General features: G+C 45.5%; 1 protein-coding gene across 1 annotated transcript; it reads right to left on the bottom strand.

Moving 5' to 3' along the window:
- Positions 1-24: 24 nt before the first annotated feature.
- Positions 25-26,471, bottom strand: LOC310773028 (RNA-binding protein 43-like; the record flags this gene model as incomplete). Its single annotated transcript, XM_083632953.1, has 3 exons — positions 25-111; positions 25,056-25,150; positions 26,276-26,471. The coding sequence occupies 3 exons, from the start codon at positions 26,469-26,471 to the stop codon at positions 25-27; spliced, it is 378 nt and encodes a 125-aa protein (XP_083489079.1).
- Between the last annotated feature and the right edge of the window lie 1,508 nt (positions 26,472-27,979).

Here is a 27,979-nt window from a genome sequence, read left to right as displayed (position 1 = left end):
ACTCTGGGTGTTGCTGGCAGGGTTTCACAGTGAGGAGGCTCCTCCCTGCAGGCTGTGTGGTGGGAGTCCCGTCTGTTGTGTGGGAGCTCTACCTCCAGGACCCGACACTGCCTGCCAGGAGAGAAGGCACAGCCTGAGGATTTCACATTCTGGCCGAAGCACATTGGATGAGGATGATGATGATGATGATGGTTTTCTACCAGCCTGGGATGCAAAATAATAGTATTTGTGTTCCTAAAATCAAATCACCCTGCTACAGCCCGCAGCTTTGTCAGCCTCACTCGGGTGCAGCTGTACATTTGGACCGAGTCGAGCCTCCACAGACTGGCAAATGAAGCCACACCAAAATACCTTAAAGCGAAGCCAACAGCAATTGTGAGCAGTCTGTGAACCTGTCTGTCGTCTGCCAACAAGTGCAGCCAGACCTAGGTGTAGACAAAATGACAGAATAAGCTCGAAAAGACTAACATTGTTTTTCATTATTATTAGCAAAAAATGCACACCTAACAGAAACACCTCATATTGTTGCCAGTGTTTAACGTTTTTGTAGAGGTTTACACTGGTCTTATATTAATGATGATAATCTTGATTCTGAAATAGCTAGCAGTTCATATAATGAGGGGAACAAAATGTCATCATTTGTAGGGTAAACTGTTCTGGCTTCTATATATTCCCAGGAAAGAGACCCAGACGGAACGTTTGGGAAAAAATCATATTGCTGAACATAACATGTAGCTCAGCACCAGCAGTGTGCAGAGATGTTCTTGTGATGAGGTATCCTTGGCCCGAAACATCATAAGCTCAAATATTTCCCCATGTGGGAACCCCGTGGCTCGGTGCCATGGGCCGAGTGCCATGGGCTTGTGAAGCTGCGGTTTCAAATGCGGCTTGTGGCCTTTATTGAGTGGTATCCCTTCTCTCCTCTTCACTGCCTATCTATCCTGTAATAAAGCAGAAATGCCTTTGGATCGTTTGGGATGGGATTGCTGTTAGCTTGATGAATGCATGTAATCAAGAAATGTGATGTGGGGCAAAGGTGAAAAAGAGCATGCATGCTAAGCTTTCAAATAAATCAAACTAAAATAAGCCGAAATCTGTCCTGAGACGAAAGGATTTTGACTGTTCCATCTCTACTAAACAACTGCCTTCCCCTAAGTAATGAGTGTAATTAGAATCTGGCAGCGTACAGACTGGGACGAACACTGGACAATATAGGTCTGTATTCCAATAATGCTTTATTACACAACTGGGTCAGCCACCTTCTACATTAGTAGCATTTTTTAAGGCAATATTGAAAGCAGAATACAGAATGTTTATGCTTATATTACAGTGCTGGCCTGTTACCAGGGTTGCCCCTCCCTCTGGCCGTGATGCTCCGAGATCCCTAAGGCCACCTTGGCAGTGCCCTGCCTACTGCTGTCAGTTGCTTTAGAAACATCAGTGGTCTCAGTTTAATGCAAAGGATGTGTCATTGGCTCATTTGAACACACATTTAAGGAAAATCGCTCTTCACAATGTCAATAGAGCGATGGCCTTTGTGCCCTGGCATGTGGCCTTGTTTCATTAAAAAAAAAGTTGCCATACCGAAGGCCAAAGGGCCTTGCCCCTAAAATGACGAAATTCCCACCCTGCCTGGTACCTGGTAGAGACTTGACAAACAGTAAAGTTAGTATGCCGTCAGCAACAGATATTTGCAGCTAATACTATGAATTCCAGAGCAGTGGTATCCGGTGTCAAACTGTGTTTTTCGATAACAGGCGTGCCAGCCAAGAGTAACACTCATTATTGTCTTATCAAAACCAGCACAGTTCATACCTGGGTCAAATAACAAATGATAATACATAATAATAGCCTACATAATGGAAGTGTTTGCCACACCGCTGCAGTGAGTTCCAGAAGTAGGCAATCAGGAAAGCATTTGAAAGTCAGTTTGATATGCTTCTCTGATAGGAGCAAGTTCAAAAATGCTCAAGAAAACCCAGGTCTAGTTTGTGGCCAGGGTCGCCAGCGGGACAGTAGCGCTGGAGGTGGGTGACTACTAGTCAGGTCACTGGGTCAGAAATCCACCCCCCCCCCTCTTTCTGCCCTGACAGTTGCCCCACAGTTATCTCTGTCCACGTGCATTCATTCAAGGGGAGCGCTGACATTTACCGCGCGGGCAAAACACACATTGGCTAGTTTCTGTTGGAGAGGGATTTCCCTGATGGTTAGTCACTGGACAATTAAGGGCAGACTCAAAGTGGTTCAGGGAGAAAGGGCGTTGGAGATTGTGCATCTTCTCCTTCTGTTGGTATTTGAAAAGGAGTTGAAGAAGCGTGGCTCTCTGAACCTGGCCTCCCTTGTGAAATATGTCCTTGATATCGGTGGGACTCTTTGACCTGAAAAATGACTGAATGAATCAAACCCTGATCCGTCCCAGGTCCTTTTCAGGCAACCCTATTTGAATTCCAGGCGACCCCACTTAGGGTCACGACCCTAAGGTTGAGAACCACTGGTATAGAGGCAGATTAGGCACACCTGGGGAGGCATACTGTACTGTATCTGTGAGAGGTGTGGTTGAGGTGCTCCTGGAACTCACTTGATGACATTCAACTCTTTGACCTAAATCTGAAAATAATTCTTAGATATGATTTTGTCCAGAATTCTATGACTGTTTATATTAGAGATAAACTATGATGAACATTCTCCTTATTCTGTTTGTGTTAAATTCTTGTAAATGATATAATGGCAAAGTTGAACACATTATTAATTTGCATGGGGACCCCCTGGAACCGCCTCAAGGACCCCTGATGGTCCCCTGTCCCCATGTTGAGATCCACAGCTGTATGGAATCACTGTAGTTATTATTATTGTCAGTCATTTCACCATAGCAACATCACTGTAGGTGACATCACTGTAGTTAGTGTAACTTCAGTGTAATAACATTATTGTAGCTAGTTACAATAGTTATTGTAACATCACTGTAGTGCCATCATCATCACAACTGGATGGAGTAAAAAAAAGTACTAACAATGATTTTGAAGAACAATCAGTCCCGCCGCCTGTCAAGATAACCTTGGATAGCTTCTGAGAAGTCAATCTTACCTCAAAAGCTTGTTTTATATCGCCTACGGCCGATCAATAATTTGCTAAACATATTGTACACAGAATTACACTCATGAAATAGCTCTGTTACAGTATGTCCAGTGTGTGTTTCTGTTGAGATGACTGAAACTCTTTCAGTCCCCATTGCCAATAATTATAGGAAACATATTCAAGGTACATTGTGATAGGAAGTTATAATTTCATAATCTGCAACTCAAATATGAGTTGCATACTATCACTCAACATAGTGTATGCTAAAGTGTTAGCGCGGAGGCTGCTATCACCTATAAAGTTTTACCTTGGAGAAGCGGAGTAAACGAGGACGCATAGAGGATCTTGGTGTTCTCTCATCACTCACCACTCAACCGCTATAAGCTTAACCAATGGGACAATCTCCCCAAATTCCTTGAACAGTTCATTGGGTCAAATCCACATAGTGACACAAATAGCCATTCTTGTACACTCTATTTGGGGGTTCTAGTGCCTGAAACAATAGTGGAAGCCACTGGGATTCCCTAATGAGTAGAAGAAGAAGCCCATGGCTTACTAACACAATGTGCTGTACGGGACGAAGGGCATAAACACACACACACACACACACGCACACACACACACACACACGCACACACACACACACGCGCGCACACACACACACACACACACACACACACACGCACGCACGCGCGCACACACACACACACACACACATACACACACACACACACACACACACACACACACAGGGCAAAGGCAATGACACATTAGACAGCGTACAGAAGGAGTGTCATCAGTCATTGGGACTATATCAGGCATGGATACACACACTGATGTAATGAGGCAGTGAACAAGTTCAGTTTGTATGTAGCCTAATAGATTGAAGGATGAATCATTTCAGGGATGACCTGATTCTCCGGGGGAGTTTGTGAGTGTGCATGGCCATATGTGTGGTGTGTGTGTGTGTGTGTGTGTGTGTGTGTGTGTGTGTGTGTGTGAGTGTGCATGGCCATATGTGTGGTGTGTGTGCGTGTGTCTCGGGGGGTTAATGGCGCGTTAAATGATGTCTTCATTAGCATCTCCTCAGGACCAACCACATGATGGGACAATAATCATATCTGTCAGTTAGATGACAAGAACAAAGAAACCTGTCAGTGGTTCTGATCATAGTTCAATAATGAGAATTATTATAAGAAAGGGGCATTAAGTTATATACATTTGGAGTCGGATTGCGATTGGGCTAGTTTAGGTTAACATTTTGCCATTTGCTGACTTCCTGCAAACCACCATCAACAAATTCACTTGAACTATGTGCATAGAACTTACTTACTCCGAGTAGTCCAGGTGCTATGCGCAAAAATTAGAGGTGAAATGTTCGCTATTTCATAAAAGCATGAAACTTGGAACACTTGTACAATTTGGGGCTCTGAACATGTTCAGATGTGGAGCCATCGCGAAAGGAGGCCATTTTACTTTCCACCATAACAGAATTATGTATTTTGCATCTTATCTCCCTAACCACACATGAGAACACAGAAAAGGTATATCTACCCCTATGTTTTCATGGTCAATGATTATTTTTGCGATGGCTCCACATTTGAAAATGTTCAGAGCCCCAAACTGTAGTGTACCAAGTTTCATGCTTTTATGAAAAAGTGGGCATAATTTTTGCATATCACCTGGATTAATTTCCTTTCCATGGAACCTTTTTCCACATGCTTTCCCCAACTTTCTCCACATGAGAATGTCCGCCTGCAGCTCACTTTTGGAGGGTAGTAAGCACAAATCTATCTGATTTGTTATCTATAACTGTGCTTATATCTATTCTGTAGCCACTTTGATCTGTGACGAGTGATGACCCTCCCACTCTCCTGGCCCTGTCTTGCAGGAGCCTGGTGTTGGGGTTGGGGTCACTTATGCAGATTTTGTTCTGCTCTTTTTGTTTAATGTCGTTTGTGTTGCCTAGTTATTTTCTGTTTAGTTTTAGTTAATAAATTGTTTCATTGTCCCGGACAAGCCCCCATATTGTTACAACCTGGCTCAAGGAAATAACAAATGAGGGAGTCATATGCCAAAGTGAAAGTTATAATAATACTTTATGAACTAAAATTAAGGGAAAATAACTAGACAACACAAACGACATTAAACAGAAGAACAGAACAAAAGGTGCACAGGTGAGGAGGGAGAGAGACTGAATGGTCTGAAAGTCCAATGAGTGCACTGGTCTGAGGTGCACCCAATCAGCCTAACGAGCCCAACACCAGGCTCCTGCAAGACAGGGCCAAGAGACTGGGAGGGTCATCACATCTCATCTGTCAAGGTATTCTGTCTTTGTCTTTCCACTTGTATATATATTTTTATTTTGTATATTTCTAAATTAAACAATTTGATCACAAAAAGAAGATTAAAACTTTTTTTTTTATACCTACCTATATGAAATTTCACCTGTGTGAAAGTTATATATAAGCACATCTTCTCGATGTTTCTGAGATAACACTTGAAATCAAGCCAGTTGTGAATGATGTAGTCTGGGATCCAAACCAAGACCTGTGTGTATTCCCTCTGATCCTCGGAAGCGTCTGGCCGCCGAGCGCGGATGTGGGTTTTTATGACTGTGTGCAGACCCACCGCAGTCTCCACCACACTGATCAGTCAAGTCACAGCACAGCACAAGAAGATCAAGATGCAAGGCACTGTGTGTGTGTTCGTGTGATGTGTGAGGTGAAGATGAGGGTGACAGCTAGGAAACAGACTCTGGTGTCATCCAGCTCTTTATCACAGTAATGACATATGAGCTGCTCCGTATGGACATGAATCTCTTGTGCGATGTTAATGTCAGGGCTGATTAAAGTTGCCCTCAGATCACACGTGCACAACAGGCAAAGCAAAGAGCATGCAGAAATCACTGACGCCAGCAGTGAATTGCAGTCACTGCTGGCGTCAGTGATCTCTGATCGCTCTTCAGTCACTGCTGGCGTCAGTGATCTCTGATCGCTCTTCAGTCACTCCTGGCACCAGTGATCTCTGATCGCTCTCATCGAAAGCTTTGAAATGTAAATTAGCATTGACTGATTGTTCAAATGTAGACATGCTCCCTTCTCAACTAGACACGCTCACTTCCCAGCTAGTTGTCAGTATGTTTCTTTAGCTTATCAGTAACAGAGGAGGGCTTATTATGTGTTCTCTGGCGGCCATATTGGACGTCCTCTGCTCTTACTCCTATGCCATGTCCATGTTCACATCATTGTGGGCAGTGGTGGCCTAAAGGTTAGAGAAGCGAGCTTGTGACCGGAAGGTCATCGGTTCAATTCCCGGACTAGCAGGATCTGGGTGGGGGAAATTGAACAAGCAGCGCTTGTACAGTATCTCCCTCCCTCATTACCACCACTGAGGTGCCCTTGAGCAAGGCCCTTAACCCCAACCGCTGCAGTGGAGCTCCTCAGTGGCCAGCAGATCAGACTGTGGTTGTACTGGTCAGCTTCCAGGTATGAATGTGTGTGTGAGTGTGAACAGGGCGCTCCTGAAAAAGAGCCTTTTTCTCAGTGACACTCCCCCTGTATAAATAAAAGTAAAAAAAAATCATATGGGATGAAGACTTGGTTAGCCAATCGTAGTATCTAGTTGGGTAACTATCACTGCCTTATTAACACATCTGACTAACAGTAGGCCTACTAGTCTACGCTAGTGCTTACTGGCTAGTTAGCTAGCCCAAAAAACAACTGTTTGTCCACGTTAAGGCTGATTTATGCTCCATTTTTGTATGAAAATAAATATATCCATTTCGAACGATGTAACCGTCAGTGTCCACATACTTCCATGCATCTTTCACGCTTGTATCATGTTAAGCAATACATCCACTAGTGGGCAGTAGACAGTCAAATGTGTGAGTGTGTGTGTGGTTGCCCGTTTCATCCGTATCCTTAAGCTTTCAGAAAATGTGCACAATTATGCACGAAATGAAAGCACAGTAGCCTATACGGACACCCGCATTTAACGTTGAGCCTCAGCCTTTAGCCGAATTGAGCTGACTCTTCTCAAGCTACAGCTGAGTGTTGAAAATGAGACTATAGGGCTAAGACAGTTTATTGTGCCACAGTATAGCTACATTTGGAAATCTAATTATTCAGTTTTACTTGTAAAATTAACCTAACTTAAATCACAACAACCTTTTTTCATGCCTGCTTGTTCTATATTTAGTCATTATTTGCACAGAGCCAATTCCCCAGTAGTCCAGTAAAAATGTCACTTGACCTCACACTAATTGCAACAAAACCAAACTCAACTGATTTTGTATCCTCAATATGTCCTCAATGAAGGAAAAAAAGTGTTAAGGAAATGTATGAAGGGAAAATTTTGAAAATTACCTATATTTATTTTATTTTCTCCTTGAAGCAAAAAACACATACAGGATATAAGTGATGAGATTTATGGCACATTAAAAAAAAAAAGAAAAGGCTTCCATAGGCTTCCATAGGCTTCCATCATATTTAGGTCATTTTCAAAACTTTCCCTTCATACATTTCCTTAACACTTTTTTTCCTTCATTGAGGACATATTGAGGATACAAAATCAGTTGAGTTTGGTTTTGTTGCAATTAGTGTGAGGTTGACCCACATATTTGCGTAAAATGCCTGGACTACAGTGGACCTGAAGGATGGTGCCAGATGTGGTTGCTAGGACATTTGTAATGTGACGACAGCAATGTCCAGTGCTAAAGCTACCTTCCTTAATCTGTGCCTTGTTAACTGTACTTGTTACTCGTACAGCTGACTCATAAAAACCTATTTAGACATGTGGAGGATATCGACCTGCAAAGTGATTGCAAACTGTGAAGTACAATTACGATAAATGCAAAGAAAGCCGAAAAGACAGGATCACCGCCACATCAGTGGAGTCTACCACAAAGTCAGATAAGAGCAAGACGGAGCTGTCCCCTTCTTTCTGTCAAAAGCATTTAGATCATCTTGTCTTCTTCGGAGCCCTTCCCCCAACCCCCCCCCCCCCCCCAACCTCCTAACTGGCAGGGCCTAGCACTGCGGCCTGGAAATCGTCACCAGATGAGGCGTCAGGGAGGCAGTGTGCCAAGCCAAGCCGTCTAAAAACCCGGCCCAGCCCACGCTGCTGGAGGGAGGTCTGGAGGAGGGGAAGGGGGAGGTGCTTGGTTTGTGTGAGCGCCAGTGTGTGTGGGTGTAGGTCTTGCCACACTTACATGCATGCATGCCTGCAGGAATTTGGGAATTTTCCCATGCAAATGTGAATGCAGGTGTACTAAATGCATGCAGGTATCTGTGCATGTGCGCCTGCATGCTATTCTGGCACAAGATATCTAAATTCAGGCCCTTTCAATGACCCGTGTATACTGTATGTATACCATGTACTGTACTGTACTGTACTGTACTGTACTGTACTGTACTGTACTGTTACTGTAAACACTTCCAAGGCCTTGGTTTTTTCTCAAATTCACAAATTGTCAAGGATTTCAAGGACCCGTGGGAACCCTGATGCATGCTTGTGTGTGTGTGTGTGTGTGTGTGTGTGTGTGTGTGTGTGTGTGTGTGTGTGTTGCTTATCTCCAGGACCGAATGTCCTTGCAATGATGTTGAATGTCCTCCAAAATGAGGACAGTTTAAGGTTAGCGTATGTGTCCCTTGCAGCAGCTGTTCGCTGGGGGGTAGAGGGGGAGCACTGTGCAGGGTGCAGGTTAGCTTGGTCCATTAGGGTGGTGTTGGAGTGGTGGGGCTTCCTACCAAGGTCTCTTTGCTCTAGTACTGAAGTGGTCTGAGGTCTGTGCAGCCCACTGTGAGTGGGTGGGTGGGTGGATGGTGGATGTGTAGGGTAGAGGATTGAGTGATATGTGTCTATGGATATGTGTGTAACCCCTCCCTCCCCCACAGCTGGGGATCGAACCAGGAACCTCCAGCATGGGAGGCGGACACTCTAGAAAGGGGGCTAAAACCCATGGAGCACCAGCATCTGTCACTAGAGCGTCTCTTGAGGTGTCGGAGAGTGAGGTTTTACTCACTGCACAGCACTACCCGCTGGCCACCGTTACATGTGTTACTCACTGCATAGTCTCGACGCCAGACCCATGAGAGTTCTTACGCTGATACACTACGTTACTGCATGCTGCAGAGCTCTCTCTGGGTCTGATACACTACGTTACTGCATGCTGCAGAGCTCTCTCTGGGTCTGGGACACTTTCCCTCAGACGGCTGATTAAGGGAGGGAACCGTTCACTTGGTCAGTCATATGCCAGTGATGGCTTCAGTCCTCTCCAATCAGTAACGACTTTGCGATCAGACAACACGGGAGGCGCAGCCCATTTGCTCTCTCATCGGTGCAACGACCTGTCACTCATTAAATTTCAACCCGCCTTCAAAACCAGCAGTGGCTGTTAACTGGCACAGACTCACTTATGTTGTATGCGGAGCGCAGCGATTCAACATAATATTTGAGTCTGGGGAGAGACTACTCACTGCACAGCACTACCCGCTGGCCACCATTACATGTATTACTCACTGCACAGCACTACCCGCAGGGCAGCGTTACATGTGGACATAATGCACAGCACTACCCGCAGGCCACCGTTACATGTGTTACTGCACAGCACTACCTGCTGCAGCTGGCCACCGTTACATGTGTTACTGCACAGCACTACCTACAGGGCAGCGTTACATTTGGACATAATGCACAGCACTACCCGCTGGCCAGCGTTACATGTGTTACTGCACAGCACTACCTGCTGCAGCTGGCCAGTGTTACATGTGTTACTGCACAGCACTACCTGCTGCAGCTGGCCAGTGTTACATGTGTTACTGCACAGCACTACCTGCAGCCGGGCAGCGTTACATGTGGACATAATGCACAGCACTACCCGCTGGCCAGCGTTACATGTGTTACTGCACAGCACTACCTGCTGCAGCTGGCCAGTGTTATATGTGTTACTGCACAGCACTACCTGCTGCAGCTGGCCAGTGTTACATGTGTTACTGCACAGCACTACCTGCAGCCGGGCAGCGTTACATGTGGACATAATGCACAGCACTACCCGCTGGCCAGCGTTACATGTGGACATAATGCACAGCACCACCCGCTGGCCAGCGTTACATGTGGACATAATGCACAGCACTACCCGCTGGCCAGCGTTACATGTGGACATAATGCACAGCACTACCCGCTGGCCACCGTTACATGTGGACATAATGCACAGCACTACCTGCAGCCGGGCAGCGTTACATGTGGACATAATGCACAGCACTACCTGCAGCCGGGCAGCGTTACATGTGGACATAATGCACAGCACTACCCGCAGGCCAGCGTTACATGTGGACATAATGCACAGCACTACCCGCTGGCCAGCGTTACATGTGGACATAATGCACAGCACTACCCGCTGGCCAGCGTTACATGTGGACATAATGCACAGCACTACCCGCTGGCCAGCGTTACATGTGGACATAATGCACAGCACTACCCGCTGGCCACCGTTACATGTGGACATAATGCACAGCACTACCTGCAGCCGGGCAGCGTTACATGTGGACATAATGCACAGCACTACCTGCAGCCGGGCAGCGTTACATGTGGACATAATGCACAGCACTACCTGCAGCCGGGCAGCGTTACATGTGGACATAATGCACAACACTACCTGCAGCCGGGCAGCGTTACATGTGGACATAATGCACAGCACTACCTGCAGCCGGGCAGCGTTACATGTGGACATAATGCACAACACTACCTGCAGCCGGGCAGCGTTACATGTGGACATAATGCACAGCACTACCCGCAGGCCAGCGTTACATGTGGACATAATGCACAGCACTACCTGCAGCCGGGCAGCGTTACATGTGGACATAATGCACAGCACTACCTGCAGGGCAGCGTTACATGTGGACATAATGCACAGCACTACCTGCAGCCGGGCAGCGTTACATGTGGACATAATGCACAACACTACCTGCAGCCGGGCAGCGTTACATGTGGACATAATGCACAGCACTACCTGCAGCCGGGCAGCGTTACATGTGGACATAATGCACAACACTACCTGCAGCCGGGCAGCGTTACATGTGGACATAATGCACAGCACTACCCGCAGGGCAGCGTTACATGTGGACATAATGCACAGCAGTACCCGCAGGGCAGCGTTACATGTGGACATAAGGATTGCTGTGATGACCCTTAGAGCTCTATAAGGGCATGGATTACATCTTGTGAATCTCATATACATTATACAGGGTGCAAGGCGTATAGTAATCAGCCTTGCAGGAGTTATAATACTAACTAATACAAATGATACGACTACTGCTAATGATAATAATTGTTCATAATAAAAGTAAACACTTTTTCAATCTGAGTTGGGTACCAGATGGGTGGAGGTTCATGTCAGGTGAGTTGTAAAAAAGCTAACTTTATGCTGAAGTGACGTTCACATCTAAATTCTATATTCTACGGATGGCAAAATCCACCCATCTGTCACTCCAGATTAAAACAAACATGAAGACATTACGCACACTGTTTGACCCAGGGTGAAACAAGGCAGAAATGCACCTTACATTACAGAGGGGACATTGGACAGAGGAAGTGAAATGTAAAGCGTACGTAGAGGAGAGGAGCCTCGCTCTCCACCAGCAGCCAAAGAGGAATTCCTTGTAAAACAAGGGTGATATCACGCAAAGTAGATGTGACACATTTGCGAATGCAGCGGAGAAGTTGGTGGGCTGAGGGCGCAACTCCAAGGGGGAAATGTCACTTGTCTCTCCCCTTTTCTGCCTGTCTCCACTTATAAAGCCCCCATAAAAGCAATAATGTTGCACAGATGTAGACATTTTGCCCGTGAGCGAACAATATAGAAGGCGCACTATGTCAAGAATGCCTTTGATCAAGGCTTTATGAAGCAGACTGCCGCTTTGATGATTCTGCAAACATTTCCAGGGGACTTTTAAAGACTTGAGAGTCGAGCTAATCGAATCAAGGTGCTCTCTCACTCTTCAGCGTTAGCTGGCATGTACGTAACGCAGCCGACCATTATCACCTCTTAGGGCTTTGGAGATGGCAAGGCATTGTGTCTAAGAGCATTTTGAATTCATGGAAAAACCTTTGCACTTTCTGTACACCGGTGTTAGGCAGTCGAACCAGTGTACAGAAAGTGCAAAGGTTTCCCCCCCCCCAGAAGGCTTAACTTAGGCCTTCTGAAGGCTTGTTAATGTGCATTTGATTGTCATGTACATTGCTGCAAATTCATACAGTATATACGTCTTGATATCTCCAACCGGAATTTAGGTTAATACAAAAAAAAAAACAGTTTACTCTTCCTTGTCCGTTGGAGACTTCTGGCATTGATCTCATTCCCTCTCCCAGCATGAAACATATCATTTTAAGCCAACGCTATCTGTCATCATCAAGAGATTCATTTCAGATGCTGACAGAGTGAACTCAAGATGCCATGTAAGTCCAGCTCACAACCTTTCTTGCCGGTCATAGGCCTTTTTCACATCAGCCATTTTGTGTCTAAAAGGCAGGAACACAGGTGCACCAAAACATGAATTGGGGTTTCCAACTTCCAGTCCCTTTTAGGTGTTCCAGTGCTAGGGCCCGAATTAATGAGTTGGTTGCACCTGTGTTTACCCTGCCTTTTAGACACAAAATGGCGGCTGTAAAAAAGGCCCATTGCCTCTCTCTTCACTAGTATTAGGGATTTAAATATTCACGACTAGTACAGGCAAAATCTATGCACAAGAAGCACTCCGATTTGTAATAAACATCAAAACTGATAAGGCTGGAACCTGGAAGAATGAGCAATAACAAATTAGATAGCTCTCGAGTGTAAGATTGTTTTCTAGCAGAGCATCCCAAAACATGCCGCCTCTAAGGGGGCCTCTCCATCACATTATCACAGGCATTATGTTGTCTGGGTTGATGATGATTGCAAAGGCAAAGTGGTTTCCAAAGGGTTTGCCTCTAAAAAATAGCTGTTAGGTTCTTTTTTTTTTTTACAACACCACAGATGTGATGCACAATCATGGCACCAAATATATCAAACTGATATGACATTGGCTGTTAACCCTCTGGGCCCAGTTGCACAAAGCACCTTAGGTTAAGATTTCCCTTAGAGTCAGAGTTAAGGTGTCCATAAAACAGAATCGGCTGCACAAAACACCCTTAAATCGTGTGCTTATGTTTTCCTTAGCATGTTTAACCTTATGGAGAAGATTTGAGGGTGTTTTGTGCAGCCGATTCTATTTTATGGACACCTTAACTCTGACTCTAAGGGAAATCTTAACCTAAGGTGATTTGTGCAACTGGGCCAGTGGGGTCTAAGCCATTTCCCCCCTATTTTTGGTCTGTCTGGTCTCCTTGTGTAATAATGCTATTGCACAACTGATTTCACAAACATTTTCATTTAAATTTTCAGTCCTATATATCATGGTCAGTTGAACAGTAATGGATGAAAACCAATGGCAGACTGCACAGGCATTGGCATAATTTCCAATTCTGATAATCTTCCTTTGAACATTTCATTGAATCATACATGTAGCTTTTAGATAAATCGAACATACATAAAACAAATCTACAGATTCCTGGCCTATTTCAGTTGGACCACATATAGAGTGGAAATGCCTCAAAACGACACCGACAAATCATCACTGCCGTGTGAGAAATATACAGTCTATGTCCTTTCAGTATGTTTCACAAACACTTCCAGTCCCACGTATGAGGCACATGTGGCGTCCGTGTGCCGGGAGCGCTGTGGCCTGTGGTGTTGAGGTCAGGGAGTCACGTTGGTTCGTCGCACCGCTCTGACTGCGACGTGTTTGATGGTCAGAGCAGAGGAGAGGCCGCTGATTACACAGTGGCTTCCTGGACCGGCTTGTGAGGATGATCGTACAGTAGGGACGTTTTTTTTCCTTCCGTGTGACAGAAAATAAGGAAGGCAGATGATGTGCAGCGTACAGTAGGTCACAAGCTGAACCCATGACAGTGTGTGTGTGTGTGTGTGTGTGTGTGTGTGTGTGGGGGGGGGGGCAGTTGTGGTTTCAAAGGGTAGAAACACACAGCAAACATTTCGACATCTATCAGAGGTAATGATTACCTCTTATTACCCAATGTTGATTAGAGTCTAATCAACATTGGGCTTGGAGGTTGATTCAGCATCGATCTGATGGGCTGTTATGAGAGTTTATCTGATGTCGATTTCGGACGTGAAATGGCAAAGTGCAAACGGAAATTCTGACTGGGAAGCATGCAGTTAAGTTTAAGTTAAGTTATCCTTTATTTATCCCCTTGGGGAAATTAATCCTCTGCATTTGACCCATCCTCTACTAGGAACCTTCCTAGAACTAGGAGCAGTGGGCAGCCACTGTGCAGCGCCTGGGGACCAACTCCAGTTATTTTGCCAGTACCTTGGTCAGGGGGCACTGACAGGAGTATTAACCCTACATACATGTCTTTCTTGATGGTGGGAGGAAACCGGAGCACCCGGAGAAAACCCACACGGACACGGGGAGAACATGCAAACTCCACACAGAAAGGACCTGGGACGGACCGGGGTTCGAACCCGGGACCTTCTTGCTGTGAGGCAACAGTGTTAACCACTGAGCCACCGTGCCGTCACCGTGCAGCTACTACTCACTCAGCCACCAGGACATACTGTGTTTCAGAGTGGACTTTGAGAGGATAACCACTCAGCCACCAGGACATACTGTGTTTCAGAGTGGACTTTGAGAGGATAACCACTCAGCCACCAGGACATACTGTGTTTCAGAGTGGACTTTGAGAGGATAACCACTCAGCCACCAGGACATACTGTGTTTCAGAGTGGACATTGAGAGGATAACCACTCATCCACCAGGACATACTGTGTTTCAGAGTGGACTTTGAGAGGATAAGCACTCAGCCACCAGGACATACTGTGTTTCAGAGTGGACTTTGAGAGGATAACCACTCATCCACCAGGACATACTGTGTTTCAGAGTGGACTTTGAGAGGATAACCACTCATCCACCAGGACATACTGTGTTTCAGAGTGGACTTTGAGAGGATAAGCACTCATCCACCAGGACATACTGTGTTTCAGAGTGGACTTTGAGAGGATAACCACTCATCCACCAGGACATACTGTGTTTCAGAGTGGACTTTGAGAGGATAACCACTCATCCACCAGGACATACTGTGTTTCAGAGTGGACTTTGAGAGGATAACCACTCATCCACCAGGACATACTGTGTTTCAGAGTGGACTTTGAGAGGATAACCACTCAGCCACCAGGACATACTGTGTTTCAGAGTGGACTTTGAGAGGATAACCACTCATCCACCTGGACATACTGTGTTTCAGAGTGGACTTTGAGAGGATAACCACTCATCCACCAGGACATACTGTGTTTCAGAGTGGACTTTGAGAGGATAACCACTCATCCACCAGGACATACTGTGTTTCAGAGTGGACTTTGAGAGGATAACCACTCATCCACCTGGACATACTGTGTTTCAGAGTGGACTTTGAGAGGATAACCACTCAGCCACCAGGACATACTGTGTTTCAGAGTGGACTTTGAGAGCATAACCACTCATCCACCTGGACATACTGTGTTTCAGAGTGGACTTTGAGAGGATAAGCCCTCAGCCACCAGGACATACTGTGTTTCAGAGTGGACTTTGAGAGGATAACCACTCATCCACCAGGACATACTGTGTTTCAGAGTGGACTTTGAGAGGATAAGCACTCATCCACCAGGACATACTGTGTTTCAGAGTGGACTTTGAGAGGATAACCACTCATCCACCAGGACATACTGTGTTTCAGAGTGGACTTTGAGAGGATAACCACTCATCCACCAGGACATACTGTGTTTCAGAGTGGACTTTGAGAGGATAACCACTCATCCACCAGGACATACTGTGTTTCAGAGTGGACTTTGAGAGCATAACCACTCATCCACCTGGACATACTGTGTTTCAGAGTGGACTTTGAGAGGATAAGCCCTCAGCCACCAGGACATACTGTGTTTCAGAGTGGACTTTGAGAGGATAACCACTCATCCACCAGGACATACTGTGTTTCAGAGTGGACTTTGAGAGGATAACCCTGAAGTCATGTGTCAGTCAGTTGCAGTGAAGCTGCCACAGCAGTAAAGGCTCCCACATGGGGCAATTGAAATGATCCAATTTAAGGTACAAACAATCCTTAAAGACAAGACATTTCACACAACAAAATGGGTTTATTCCACGAAAAAGAGCTTGACTTAAGTGTGACTTGTCATCTAATATTGCCTGGGCCTTTCTTAGAACTTGCTAACAGTAAAACTCTTCTCTCAGAGAATCCAATGATTTTGGAGCACGCGCTGACAATGCCAGCCAGCCTATTTCTCTCCTTTTGATGTGATTGATAGATGCAAATCATGTAATAATAGGCAAAAGATAATATACGAGGGATCAGCCGAGCAGCATTTTGGTAAACAAACCGTGTCACTGTGTGGCAACGGCAATGGAACCCTATGGAGCCCGAGTTTGAGCGTCTGACTCTAGCTGGCTGACCGTGTTTACAATTTAAAAACTGCGACAGTTCACACAACTTTAACACGACATGCATATATTATACATCCAACTCTTGAGCTAATTCTGCTCTCACTCAGAATGTCAAAATATAAGCGATGTGAAGTATACTTTTTGAGATATTAACCGTGACACAACTCATACTAGTTAACTGTCGCGGGGTTACGCATTTTTGGGTGGCAGTGACGTCACCACGCTGATTCGTCCTATACTCTCAACTGTAAAAAGTTGTTGAGAGCAAGCTTGTCATCTTTAGACTATAATTGGAAGGCCGATGGTGCGGCGCACAATTGGTCAGCTGACAGGCGAGGCTGCGCAGCCGGCAAGCTGCAGGCGAAGTCGAGCAGCGGCCTAGCTGCGTATGCAACGAGGGCAAAGTAAACCAACAAGGCACGGTAGAAATGAGCGGTGAGGAGGAGGCACGGTAGGAATGAGCACTGGCAGTTGGGCGGGCGTGGCGAGGGACGCTAGACAGGAGCGCACTGTTTCAAGATAAACAGATAAGAACAAGAGAGAAGGAATGCATCACATATTTGAAAAGGGGTTACAGGCTACATCAGTCATTAGTCACGCACAAGCACATCTGCTGACGTTAAACTGGAAGGCGTTTGGTTTGTTTACATTCCAGGTCATATTTTACAAGACCAATTAAACACTGATCATCCTGTTCCTGCAGCTAATGGCCACAGCATTTCCTTGGTCTGTTGCTCGCGCTCTTCCATCACAAGCCCACTGTGCTCTCTGCAACATTTAGGGAGAGCAGCAAGGTGTGTGTGTGTGTGTGGGGGGGGGGGGTTAAAACTCATATTTCAGAGTGATGATCTGTAAAGATAACCATTATGAGGCCATTTGTCACTGAGTGGACACACAGATGGAGTCATATGCAGACACAGACACACATGTACACACACACACACACACACACACACACACACACACACAGACACACATGTACACACACACACACACACACAGACACACATGTACACACACAGAGGAGCTGGCCTTCCATCGCCTGGGGGAGACAATCCATCAACAGCAGCCCCATAACTCACTCTGAAAGTGACATGGCGGTTTGTCTACCTGCCCGTGTGTGTGTGTGTGTGTTTATATGTGCAACCTCTGACAACCCAAGATGTATGTGCCCCATCAGTGTACACGCACGCACGCACGCACGCGCGCGCGGGCACGCACACACACACACACACACACACCACACATCCCCCACCAAAGCTGTTGAAGTGTCCTTAGGGAAGAGACTTGGCCTGCCCCTGTGTGCTTCCATCTCTACCATGAAAACCATACATTGTGTATATTCAAAGACACAACGTGCTAGTGATGCTGCATGTTTAATATGGAGAGTGCTTCAACCAGGGGTGTAGTGGAAGGAGAGGTTACCCACTGTATTAACCAGGGGTGTAGTGGAAGGAGAGGTTACCCACTGTATTAGCCTGACATAAACAACCAGGGATGTAGTGGAAGGAGAGGTTACCCACTGTATTAGCCTGACATAAACAACCAGGGGTGTAGTGGAAGGAGAGGTTACCCACTGTATTAGCCTGACATAAACAACCAGGGGTGTAGTGGAAGGAGAGGTTACCCACTGTATTAGCCTGACATAAACAACCAGGGGTGTAGTGGAAGGAGAGGTTACCCACTGTATTAGCCTGACATAAACAACCAGGGATGTAGTGGAAGGAGAGGTTACCCACTGTATTAGCCTGACATAAACAACCAGGGGTGTAGTGGAAGGAGAGGTTACCCACTGTATTAGCCTGACATAAACAACCAGGGGTGTAGTGGAAGGAGAGGTTACCCACTGTATTAGCCTGACATAAACAACCAGGGATGTAGTGGAAGGAGAGGTTACCTACTGTATTAGCCTGACATAAACAACCAGGGGTGTAGTGGAACACTTCTCTACTGTGCTGTCTTAAACCTATTTACTAACGTTTAGTACAAAAAAAATCTAAAGAACTTCTATTCTTCTGCACAAAATATGAATTCAAGCGCTTTCACTGACCAGTCTATTTACGACTATATTCAAAAAGGTTCAAGGCCTTGATTTGACCTCCCCCCTCAAATTCACAAAATGTCAAGGACCCATGGGAATAGCCTGGGTAAACCCATCCCCCACGTGACCTGCTCTCAGACCTGTTCTCAGTCACTATAGTGACTGGGAACTGAGAGAGCAGGTCACGTGGTGGCTGGGTTTACCTAGGCTACCATGGGAAGCCTGATGGTGTCTATTATAGTAATATCAAAGTGAAAGTGGAAACAGGTAAAGGGGAGAAAGGGTACCAAATTGATGCTTTTCAATGCATTCAAGAGCTAATGCCCCCAGCACTGTAGCTCAACAACCTCTTCTACTACGTTCCTATGGTAACAAGCAGTCACTAGAGTGTGTGTTCCTAATGTAAAGTGTACCTTAGTTTTACATATGAATCAATTATCAACACTAACTTAATAGGAAAAAAGCCCTTGTGTGCTTCCCGCTGACAGAAAATGACTTCACTAAGCATTTACATTAGTGTGCACACGTCAAACACAGCTCGCGCTCCTTCCCTTGGAAAATACATAGCACTGTGTGTGTGTGTGTGTGTGTGTGTCTGTGTGTAGACATAGCACTGTGTGTGTGTGTGTGTGTCTGTGTGTGTGTAGACATAGCACTGTGTGTGTGTGTGTGTGTGTCTGTGTGTAGACATAGCACTGAGTGTGTGTCTCTGTGTGTAGACATAGCACTGTGTGTGTGTGTGTGTTTGTCGACATAGCACTGTGTGTGTGTCTGTGTGTAGACATAGCACTGTGTGTAGACATAGCACTGAGTGTGTGTCTCTGTGTGTAGACATAGCACTGTGTGTGTGTCTCTGTGTGTAGACATAGCACTGTGTGTGTGTGTGTTTGTCGACATAGCACTGTGTGTGTGTCTGTGTGTAGACATAGCACTGTGTGTAGACATAGCACTGAGTGTGTGTCTCTGTGTGTAGACATAGCACTGTGTGTGTGTCTCTGTGTGTAGACATAGCACTGTGTGTGTGTGTTTGTCGACATAGCACTGTGTGTGTGTGTGTAGACATAGCACTGTGTGTGTGTCTCTGTGTGTAGACATAGCACTGTGTGTGTGTGTGTGTGTGTGTGTGTGTGTGTGTCTGTGTGTAGACATAGCACTGTGTGTGTGTCTGTGTGTAGACACAGAGCATGTGTATGTGTATGTGCGCACATACAGTAGGAGATCCAACTGACATTAGTCGCATGCCAATCTGCATCATTCTTGCCAAACCTGGCCTCCATAACTGCTCCACTGATCTGCTTTATGGCAGCTACAGTTACCTCTCTCTCATTTCAAAACTCCACTTCTATAGGAAATAGTGTAATAGCGCCCCCTACTGTCATATCACATCAACATGAATATTCACATTCCAGTCAGGTACATACAAAGCCATATAACCAAGGACAAACCGTTTTAAAATGCTTTTGAGAAGCTTCAAGGGCATGTAGACAAGTGCCGTTTTATCATATTGGTTCCTTTTGTGTGTGAAGAGGGGGTCGCGCTCAGGAATATTCACTTGCTTTACTTGTTTATCCCATCCGACACAAAATATTTTTTGGCCTTCACCAGTGTACAAATAACTTGCAAAGCACTTTTATGTATTGAAATGTGTTGTACAAAGAAATATATGTGTGACACACACACACACACACACACACACACACACACACACACACACATATATATATGTGTGTGTACAAAGAAATATGTGTGTGTATGGCCTTCCACCTCTGTATGAGGCAACATGGGGCAGGAAGTCCATGCCCTGCTTTGTGTTCCAGTCTGACCGTGAGGCGTAGCCACATGCAGGCTGGGACAGCTTATAGACTGACCGTGAGGCATAGCTACATGCAGGCTGGGACAGCTTATAGACTGACCGTGAGGCATAGCTACATGCAGGCTGGGACAGCTTATAGACTGACCGTGAGGCATAGCTACATGCAGGCTGGGACAGCTTATAGACTGACCGTGAGGCATAGCTACATGCAGGCTGGGACAGCTTATAGACTGACCGTGAGGCGGAGCCACACGCAGGCTGGGACAGCTTATAGACTGACCGTGAGGCGCAGCCACACGCAGGCTGGGACAGCTTATAGACTGACCGTGAGGCGGAGCCACACGCAGGCTGGGACAGCTTATAGACTGACCGTGAGGCGTAGCCACACGCAGGCTGGGACAGCTTATAGACTGACCGTGAGGCGGAGCCACATGCAGGCTGGGACAGCTTATAGACTGACCGTGAGGCGGAGCCACATGCAGGCTGGGACAGCTTATAGAGTGACCGTGAGGCGCAGCCACACGCAGGCTGGGACAGCTTATAGACTGACCGTGAGGCGCAGCCACACGCAGGCCGGGACAGTTTATAGACTGACCGTGAGGTGGAGCCACACGCAGGGCTGGGACAGCTTATAGAGTGACCGTGAGGCGGAGCCACACGCAGGCTGGGACAGCTTATAGACTGACCGTGAGGCGCAGCCACACGCAGGCTGGGACAGCTTATAGGCTCTGCAAACACAACACAGTTTCTATGGTGCTTAGCAAGAATATGAATGTGCCTGCTTCTGTAATATTCAGTTGTGAAAAGCTTATTATCCATCTATAAATTCTAGTGATGTGTCAATAGCCAATAAATCACAAGCTTTAACAGTATGTGAATATTACATATATAATACATTAGATTAACTAAACAACAATACAACAAGACCAATGCGGATGACATTGACACAGGCTGAGAATGACCCCATATGATGCAGACACTGGTTTTGTGAAGGCAACATGTTGTGCAATTGCGCCACACTGTGTTCACTACTAAAAGTACATTAATTTCTGTTTCTGTGCAAAAAGTTTCTAACATCATGACTCAAGGAAAAGGAAATTGTTTTGTTCTGTGAACCAGCTTTGACATGACAGGAAATGTGAACTTATTCGTATTTCCATGAAGCAGACATATTTACAAGTATGTGTCCTTCGGTTTAGCGAGTTCCTGCTCCACCCACTTACAGAACAGGTGGCTAGTTACTGAAGGGCCGACGACTTTGACACGAGAATCTTCCGCCGTGTAAAGAACGTCGCCCAACAGGGCGTTCATGTCGTCGCAGATCCGGGTCAGCCTCTGCTTCTCGGCCGCCCTATTCAACTCCACGTCGATGGAATGGACTCTTAGGGTCGACTGCCAGTGGTCGAACAAGCTCTTGAGGTGCGCCGAGGCCTGCTGGACCGCCGAGGGGTCCCCCGTGAGCGATATCCGGGTGAGGTCGGCTCCTTCGGCGTAGCGGAGGGACACATCGCGCTCGCTCAAGCACCTGTCAAACGCCGTCGTGTCGAATCTTTCGATGTATCGGAATGTGTTTGAGTCGACCCATATGCACTCATCCTCCAGATCCTCTGTACTTGGTGCGTAGAGCCCTTCCATGTCCCTGCTGTCGGTGCTATCAGTCTCTGGAGATGCTGAGGCATCATTAGGGTGGGTCTGAATTGATCTGTTCATATAGTCAACACTGGTGGAGTAGTACCCCAGAATACTGTCTCCTCTAGTCTGCTTTACTGAAATATTCTCTTGTTCCTCTGCGGTGAGCTGGTCCGTCCTTGATAATAAAGATCTAATCGGCGTATTCATCTCTAAAACGTCTTCTTCGGTGGTGGCCTTTGCCTGCTCTATCTTGCTATATTCTGTGTTCAAACTCTCAGGGTGAGGTTTTTGCCTGATGGGAGAGTTGGGATTTCTGGCATCTGAGCCTTCAGTCGCATCATGTGTGGACTGTAGTGACTTTGATAGGGAGACTGAGCTCATTGGATCCTGATAGGTTGGTGGACCCACACACTCACGATGAGATACCACACTTGGATTAAGCGGAGTTTCTGCGGTCTCGGCCGAGTCCGGACGCGCGCTGGCCCTGCGGATCAGGTCCTTTCTCAGGGCCTGGATGGCGGTGAAGGGCCCCTCGACTGTGGCCCTCGTCTCTTGTGGAGGAGCCTGGAAACGCAGCGACCTGTGAGCTGAGCGCAGGCTCTGAAGCAGCGACTCCTGCTCATCGCTGAACACCGAGAGATCGACCGTAGCACTGGTGACATAGAAAAACACCTGTGGCATGGAAGCACATGAGAGTTACTTGCTGATGTTGTCAATAAGATGTACTCTCTGTCATACCCAATGGGCTCAACATCAACAAGTAAAGAAACTGTGAATAGCACCACAGCGGCCTCTGCTGCCACAAGTGGTAATTACAGGTCCTAACTATGCTACTTACTTTCCTGTTTGTACGTTCAGATATCAGTCTTATTTTACTGTTTCTGCTTGTTGTACTCTCTACTTTGTTAACCTTTCTGCAGTGTTGTAACTGATGCACTGGGGGTGGGGGGGGGGGTGCTCCAAATTTCCCCTAATGTTGTTGTGTGACTTGTTTTATCGTGCCGCTAATCAAGCTACCTGGGGATACACATTTGACTTCCTATACATACTTCACAATAAAAGTGTTAGTTTGTCATTCAATATGAAGGAGTTGCAGCAGGAAATTAAGTTACATCCAGGTAACCTTCATGCCCCGGGATGGAAAGTGAGTGAAAAAAGCAGCATCTGCACACTCAAATCTGTGCGGAAATCTAATTTAATGTGAGCTTTCGGTCATAGACCTTCAGGGACGGAGCCTCGAAGTTACATACGGTCGTGCAGTAACAGGTGTTCAGGGTGAAGAGTGGGAATGATAGAGGCGACATATTATAAGTTAGTGCACCGTCAAAATGATTTAAATGCTTTATATTAAGGTAGAAAAAAGTGACATATTGGGGCTTTAAATGAAACTGAGGCATATTGGCTGAATCCAAATGTCCAGACTTCATTGCACAAGACTCGCAGAGTTTGCGGGTGATGTAAGAAACACCCAATTTAGCCATAGTCCGGTCCTTATTTACAAACATTTCTGTATTTGAATGTGTGTATAGCCTATATATGTTGTATAGACATAAAGGCCTGTCTATCAGCAGCTTATATAACGTCACAGTAAGTACAACTTAAATCCACAAGGGCTCAGTCCACAAGTCCGGAGGGTGGACATTTGGATTCAGCATATATCACTTTGGATAAGGGCATGAATTATACTGAATGATATAAGATGAACTCCTAAGAGTCAGTATAGAGTAGACGGTTTTCATGGAATTGTGTTGCTAGGGAACAGTTTGAAACCTAGCTTATTTCCTGTCCAGTAATTGCGTGGTCATAATGGGCCCCAGTGCAAGCTATTTATGACTGGGTCCTATGTGTGTGTGCGTGAGTGAGTGAGTGAGTGAGCGTGCCCGTTAGCCCCCCCCACACACAAACACACACAGTAGCTGTGTTTTGCACACATTTTCCTCAATCTGAAATCAATCGCTTTGAAGATTTTGGGTCAACTATTTACATGGGATGTGATTTACTACGGTCTGGTGTTTACATACAGTACACCGATATAATTGAACAGCTGCCTGTGCAACATGCGCAAAAGTGATGAATACAACAACATGACAGGTCTGCCAACTCTCGCATTGACCGTGAGACTCAAACAATTGACACTTCTCACACTTCTGCATTTGCTCGCAGTGAAAAATAAATGAATGTAATCATACCGATGCAAGACATAATGGACCGTTGCATGGATATGAAAGACACGGAATCCTGACGAGAAAACATTTGGAGCGGTTTCATAGCCTACTACTCCATGCGGGTTTCTCATCGCCGGAGTGTCGAATATCTCCACTTTGTCCGTGTGCATAGTTATAAAATAGCTCTTCTGGCAGCAGCTCCACCTTTCCTCTCCTGTTGCAGCAGGCAGGAGTCTGTCACTCTGTAAGTGACAGACCATGTGCAGAAAGACCGCAGTCAGAGAGTTTCATCGTTTACAAACTTTACATGGTCATTTCTTTCTTTTGATCGGTTTATGAAAAGGTTTAAACTACCCCTCTGCAACCGAGCTGATTGAGGTATTTATGGAACATTTGTAATCAGTTTTGGGCTTTTAGTTAGGGGAATCATGGGCAAATTGACATTGGACAACAACATTTGCATATTACCCAGCAATCATCACTGCATACTGTATCTGTATTATAAAAAGTACAAAAGAAAATAAGAAATGAGTCATTAATTTTATTTATAGTTTATGTAGAATATCAATCATACCATTTTGTTATAGATTGCTACTGACTTTTTTTTAAGAAGAAAAGAAAAAGACACCACGACTGAAATGGGTTTTGTGGGTATATATAGCAAACGCACCATTCTCGACTTTGAACAGAGGCGTATATTGCTGGATGATGAGCTATGGGAAATGTTTATGTTGTCAAGTTAAAACCATCTACAGTATATGTATAAAGCAGAACTAATGAGACAGGGATTTACTCACATCTGGTGTGAAGGGGAACACAGTGAGGTAGTAGTCCTGAGGAAACTCCTTGTCCATCATGATCTGGAGATCCTTCTGGACAACCTGCTCAGCATCTGCACAGAGTTGGTATGTTCAGGTATATTCTCTCCCCAAATCCATGTATGCTCATTATGTTTCATGGATTTCGGCAGGGCACTATTTACAGCGACACACAGGGAGGAGGGAGCGGAAGCCGCTCTGATTGACATGGTCGGAGCCAATGACAGAGCTTGTAATAAGCCGGGAGTGGACATCCAGCAGCGTCTGAAACAGTCGCTCCAATGGGGAGCAGCTGTAGAGCAGGGGAGGGCTTATCCCAGTTGCCCGTTTCCGTGCAGCCAGACAACTCTCACGGAAGGGAGGGGAGGCTGGCCAGCGAGACTACCTGGTACTAGCCTACAGGATTTTAAATGTTTTCAATTTTTAGGAGCCTATTTGGCACAGAAAGTAATAAAGTAATAAAATAAAAATTTAATTTTAGAATGGCTTCGCCTTTTGTTTCGACACATTCTTGAGAAGAAAAAAAGACTAATAAATATTACATTATTTCTCCAGAATGTGCTGGAGGGCAGTGGTGACCAGTGAAACAATTCAACAGTTAGACACCCTAAAATCATGTTTTAAGATGTAAAATACTCATCTGTGTATAATAATTTGTCTGATATGGTTTTTCCCATATTATCTTGTTAAAACCCCTTAAAATGGCATCTACCCCTTCTCCCACATTAAAAAATTCCAGGGTCTATAAATATGCAAATATATTTAATCTCAAAGGTTTTCCAGCTGGACACAAGATGTCTCATACTTCACTGTAAAGTTAATTGCAGTGTATGCGCACCTAAAGTTTCACTTTCCACATAACACTTTTGTAAATGTAATATTGGCTTCAGACATCATTCTGTAGGCTACAGTGAAGCTCAAACATCCAACTGAAGAAACATAGGCTACATGTTTTTTTAATATATAATTAATTTTATAATGTGCTGCTTCGTAGATATTGTGCCGAGTCAATTCGGTGAACCCAAGAAACCGATGTGCATGCCTCAATGTGTTCTGCTGCCACTCTCCGTCTACTGATAAGCCAGACAATTAAACTGCTGCAGTTTTGAATGGAGTTCGGCGTGTTGTTCCCGTCATGCACCTGCCGATACATGGAGGGCTAAACAAAGAACTTTAATACATACATTACATAATATTACCTTTAGCCTCCTCAAACGTGACAAACGCGACCCCTCTCAGGTTGGTAGGATATCTGATGTCCTCCACGTCTCCCCCGTGACTCCTGGAGCTCTGGAAGTGAATGGTCAGCTTGTCAACCATCCGACTGTTGGAGAGGACCTCTGGCACACCAGAGACCACCACCATCCTGGACCTCGCAGGGGCGTCAGTCTCCATAGCTGCAAACTTGAGCAGAGCGCCTCTCACATTTGCAGTAAACAAATGGCAGTAGTAGGCCTGTTTTCTGTTAGTTTCACTTTCGTATCAATACTCAAAGGTCACTCGTCAAACAGACCCACTGTTAGCTTGATACATGGAGTCAGTACGGATCGAAGCTCATCACGCTGTGCAGATCCATGGATCTATTAAATTATCCCTATGGTTATCCCAGACCAGCGCCATAATGACTGACGTCAGTCAGCAAGCTTCCAGCGACGGACATAGATATCAACTACGGCTAGCACTGCGAGACTACCCTATGCTATGGACTCGGACTGGCTGAGAACAAGTTGCAGTTAAACAGCTTTTCTCCAGTAGGGGTCGCTGTCTCTCCATATTTCACTTGGTAAGCAAAGGAATAGAGTAGATGGCAATTAAAACAATTTTTATTATTCATCCAAGAAAGAAATATCTCTACAATCCCAAAAAGGCAGTGATATATGGACCAAATTGTATGGCCTCATTTTCTGCTTTTATCACATAATGTAGGCACATCTTGCCCCAAGGACATATTTAAATACTTGTTTTTAATCTATAGCTCAATTAACTGACGGTTATTGGATCATTGCCCAGTTTTTTCCAACATAGCTAGAAAAAATTATGATCTGCTACCAGATGTTGCAAACGTTTATTAGATTCGAACAAAAATAAAAAGAAGTCACACACACCAGACATCGAACACCTCTCATAAATTCACACGAACAGGAATCCAAATGAAGCCGAACAGGAATCCAAATGAAGCCAAGAGGAGTGATGAACTCAGATGTCTTTTTCATGTGCATATAAACATTTTAATTAAATATAAAATAAACCGGCCTGCAACGACCTGTGCAACAAACGGGTATGGGGGTAAAAAAAAAAAAAATCTGGGTCCTTGCATCACACCCATCTGCATCTTTCATAATTTCAGTGCAAATGTAACATTCACCATGTAGAAAAGTGACTTTTAAATAATTCAGGTAGCATATCTATTATTCAGTGTATAGTGTATGGGCTCGCATTGTACAAGCGCTGTTGGATGTTTGTTGGGGGTTTGTTTGGGGAAAGCAACACCGGGGCTGCGCCTTTCAAAGGAGAAAATCAGCCCGTCCCTGCCTTGAGATAAATGATGCGCGCGTTGCTCAGCCCGTCGTGTCACTCGTGTCGGCACCAGATCTGCCTGACAACCTGACTCAACCGCTGGGATCAAAATAGGACACAGCCGAAGAAAGCAAGATAAATATGAAATAAAACACACTCCCTTTGATATGGCTGCTGCAGTCTGACTGCAAAAATACTGTCTGGAAGCTCAATTTCAACAGTGTCATTTTCAAAAGGTGGGCACGTGATAAATTCTTGAACCAGAAACAAATAGAGCATTTTTGTAAATCCCGAGGTGCGCTTGATGCAGCGATGGCACACTTGCTATTAAAATAGCTGCAGAGGGGAAACTAACCTTTTTTTCAGCTGGTAAATTCACCAGCCAC

This window comes from Poromitra crassiceps (assembly GCF_964638095.1).
Source record: "Poromitra crassiceps genome assembly, chromosome: 3".
In the NCBI taxonomy this organism is placed as follows: Eukaryota; Metazoa; Chordata; class Actinopteri; order Beryciformes; family Melamphaidae; genus Poromitra; species Poromitra crassiceps.
This window is presented reverse-complemented; position numbering and strand designations above follow the sequence as displayed.